Genomic DNA, 4,249 nt, shown 5'->3' on the forward strand with positions numbered 1-4,249 from the left:
CCATTCCTTCTAGACTTTTTCAGCTCCATCAGTTTATAGCTGACAATTAATTACATGCATGTCGCACTCAAGGCTCACAGTGGTTTGGGTTTATTGTTTCCCTCACAATGGCTGCAAGGAAGACAGAGGCATCATAATAAACCCATAGCACCGAGTCATTATTATGTGACACCATTTAATCAAATGACATAAGCTAATGAGATTAGAAAGGAGGGAGATATTGATTGGCACAGATATCTAAAAGTAAACGAAAAAGTATGGGCGCAATAAACCAACTATAGTCAAGTGGAATGAGCTCTGTTTTTTTTATGAACAGATTAGTAATGTTATGAATATAAAGACTGGCAATATCAACTAATATCTGATATCACATGAAATGAAAAGCCTAAGGTATTAGACTAGTGATTTAGAACTTTTAGGGGTCAAGAATAAGTAACCAGATGATTCGACTGTTGTTACAGCAAAAGACTGAATGTTTACACAAAACAGATCAGAAATGTTAACAGATAACAGATAAGGAAAAGTAAAAAAAAATACTGATATCATTCACCAAAGGAAAAGTTAAAAAAAATACTGATATCATTCACCAAAGCCAAAGCTCATGTGTAATGTTATTCTATGTAACCACACTAAGAAGTCCTTTTTTATTCACTCACACCAAGTTTAACTTGAATAATTATCATGACCTTATATTGCATTTTTTGAGTAAATCACCCTTTCAATGAGATAATAAACAGTGCTAAGTTATCTTCTTTAACTGATGTTCAATAAAACAGAAGTAAAAATCTAGCAAGGTTTTAGCAAAAATATTTGCCAAACAATATAAAAATGTTTTGTAACTCATAAGCTGACAAGTCTTTGAGAATGCCTGGTGTAGTTTTAGTTTGTATTATGACATCTAAATTAACATTTAGCAAAGCGGGGCTCTGCAATAAGTCACACACAACAGGAATAACTTGTTATAACATGACAGAAATTATCGTCTGAGTTGAAACAATGATTATTGTAGTGCAACAGCAGCAACTACTACCCCACGTCATCATGTGAACCAATGTCACGAGTGGAAACTGCATGCAATCCTGGGAGAATAACCAGTTATTCTGTTCATTACATTCCAGCTGATTCTGAGGTCACACAAATGACCCAAACAATCTTGACCACAAGTCCAGTTGTATTTTAATTAAATTTTAATTAGCAAGATGGGATCCTTTTTAGAAAAGGTCAAAAAGACTGCATTGTCTCAACCCAAACATCATGGGACGGTCTTTAAAAAAGTTACAATTAACCTCTAGGAGCAAAAAGTTTCAGTGCACGTTGCCAAACTCAACAAATGTTAAAGACTTTTAATATGTGACAGACTCAATCTTAAGAAGGAAAAGCAATCAGCAACAAGGACACAAACTTCTCTGCACTGATTAAGCTTACTGGTTAAAGTAACATCAGCCACTGATGTTACAAGAGCAACCCAGTCATTATCCCTAACACAATTTGTCATGCACAACCTTAGAAAAGGCCATGTTAAATAACCCCATGAAATTTTAGTCTAAAAAGAAGAAAATTATATAAGATAATCTGGAAACACTATGTTTGATGGTGCAGGACTTTACAATGTTATACACACCTATGCATGAATACTTCTGAATTTGACAGTCTAAGGTCATTCAGTGTGTTCAGCACTGACTGTAAAGGACCCTTCTATTTCTGGAACAGGGTTGGGACAGACGTGGAGATAGACAATTAATCTTTGACTACCTGAATAAGTTCAGCCAAATCAAACATTGTTTTTTTTTTATTATTGATATGTCATTAAAGGACTTCATGTAATGACAAACAGTACTGTGATCCATCAGTTAAGCACCAGAAGTAGAGTGGATGAGCTCTGCTGGTTTTGAAAATATCTTACTTTTAATGTCACATTTTCCCATCATGGTAAATGATACATTTGCTGGATAAATGTCTTCTTTAATAAAGGGTCATGTAGGTCCTGAAGGGGAAACACTGCATGCACAAAGCTGTTTCGCATAATTACAGTCACTGCCACATAAACAAAGTTTATAACAAATTAAACTCTCATTGTCTACATCATGTAGCTGCTGACGTGAATGTTGATGGATGCTAACAAAAGTTAGGCTTTTACTGTTTAAGGACTACTCAAAATCGGTGTTTTGAGATAATAAACGTTAAAACATGTTTCTCTATATAATACAGCGTGTTGCCAATATTGAGCTTAGGTTACTAAACTCCGAAATGACACCTGTGCAATAACAACTATGCTCTATTTCTCTTGTGCAATAACTTCTAACTACGACAACATGTGCAATAACTACGTCAATATGTGCAATAACCTATGTCCCTGTGTGTGCGTATGTTCCAATCCCGTGTTATGTTTTTGCCCCGGTGTTTCTACAAGTTCCTACCCCGTGTGTTAATGCTCTTACCTGTGTTGTACTTAGATGTCCTTATCTTGTGTCGCACTACTCCTGCACTGCCTGCACTGTTCTATTCCCCCTTTCTCCCTCTATTCCTTACCTTATTCCCTGTAGTAGTATCGCATGCTGCTAGTACTGTGTGTTCTATGTTACCCCAGCGAGTCTACGGTCCCCCCATCCCAAGCATTTCATTGCATTGTAGACCCTGTGTTGAAAGTGCATATGACAAATAAACCCGATCTTGAATCTTGAATCTATCTCAGCTGGGTTTACCTTCACTTTGTTCTTTTCTTTCTCATATGGAATAGCTTTGGTGTCACAAAGTAGATAGAACAATAGAACAAATTAAACGAATAATAGGTGTGCCATTAAAATGAAGCAAACCTTCGTTTAAAACTCATAAGACACTTTCTCCATCTCTATGCAGCACATGTCAATCAGAGACGGCTGCTGAGTTGAATGACCTTGTATAATTGTTTTTGTTTTTTATTCTGGCATACTCTACCGTTACATTTAATTTAATCCTCTGCTATGTCGAATTACTCACTACTGTGAGTGAGAAGCCGTTAGAGCCGGTAAAATGAGTTTACAGGTTATGATGAATTAAGTCTTAAAGAAACGCCTCCAATGCTGAAAAATCCGTTGAGTCTCTACAACAACGGCCAGTTTGACTGTTTATCAAGTTTTTTCCGGATGTAATGTGAACTGACTGTGAGAGTTTTTATACATGGGGACATGTTCCCATTGAAATTTAAGTGAAAGATATAATGAAAACATAATGGTTTTCAAATTTAAAGTCCTAATTCGAGTTAATTGTTGTCAGCTAAAGATAGCTTAACTGGCGGCTAACACGTTAACCTGTACCTGCTGAAAGTACAAACACTGTTTACTCACACGGCAAACAGCTAACCGGCTAAGTGTTTTAAGTTTTAAACAAATAAAGTTCACATCGCTTAATTCATTGTTTTTGCTTAAATTGTGTGATAAAAGTATAGACGCTGAAAGCTAACGCTAGTTGAAAGGTAAGGCAGCAGTGTTTTACCAGCTGTTGGCGGATCCACCGTAGCATCCTGGTGAGAATATGGTCGCTAGCCCCGCGCTAGCACCGAGCTACTCCAACACAAAACCGTCCCGGACCATAAAAAACGCTTCCCCCAAAAAGGCAGCTCCTCTTGCTCGCATTACGCGACGCATTCATATCGCGTTAATGTGCAAACGATGAAGATGTGTTTATATACAGCAAATCTAAATCCTTCCCGGTTGGGGGTAATGTCAGAGATACGTCTTCCCGGTTAAAGTGACGGACGGCTGGCCACGGAGTCCCAGAGAGCTGCGCACCATCTCTGCTGTGCCACGATCAACCTCCCCCTGCCAACAAGACACAGACACACACGGCACAACGCGTGTGCGTGTGCGTGTGTTTGTGTGAGGGGGAGACATACACAGAACCAGAGAGAGAGAGAGAGGGAGCGATAGTGAGTCACAAATTCTACTTAATACTAGATTAAGTTCGCACTGAAGTAAAACACTTGGCAGTTTCGCAAATTCACTTCATATCTCCGACAACTGAAGTAATGTCTGGTGCTGACAATAACTGTAAGTGTGTGCGGCTCAACAGCGCCACCTACCTGTCCATATTCTCTAATAAATGACATCTAGGTTAGATAGATAGATAGATAGATAGATAGATAGATAGATAGATAGAAATTAGTGTGTCGTATTAAAGATATATTGTCAACTTTAGGCTTAAAAGGTGCAGTCCATTTGGATGACAAAGGTACTGTAGGTGTAAATATGAGTTTAAACAGTGTTTGTCATAA

At 37.8% G+C, this 4,249-nt stretch overlaps 1 protein-coding gene across 1 annotated transcript in view; it reads right to left on the bottom strand.

Moving 5' to 3' along the window:
* The window catches only part of atp11b (ATPase phospholipid transporting 11B), a 50,438-nt gene extending 46,430 nt beyond the window's left edge, over window positions 1-4,008 (bottom strand). The window contains exon 1 of the mRNA XM_008338226.3: window positions 3,472-4,008. Coding sequence (XP_008336448.1) covers window positions 3,472-3,498 — 27 coding nt within the window. The 5' untranslated portion in view covers window positions 3,499-4,008. The remainder of the gene's footprint in view (window positions 1-3,471) is intronic.
* Between the last annotated feature and the right edge of the window lie 241 nt (window positions 4,009-4,249).

This window comes from Cynoglossus semilaevis, chromosome 2 (assembly GCF_000523025.1).
Source record: "Cynoglossus semilaevis isolate Cse_v1.0 chromosome 2, Cse_v1.0, whole genome shotgun sequence".
In the NCBI taxonomy this organism is placed as follows: Eukaryota; Metazoa; Chordata; class Actinopteri; order Pleuronectiformes; family Cynoglossidae; genus Cynoglossus; species Cynoglossus semilaevis.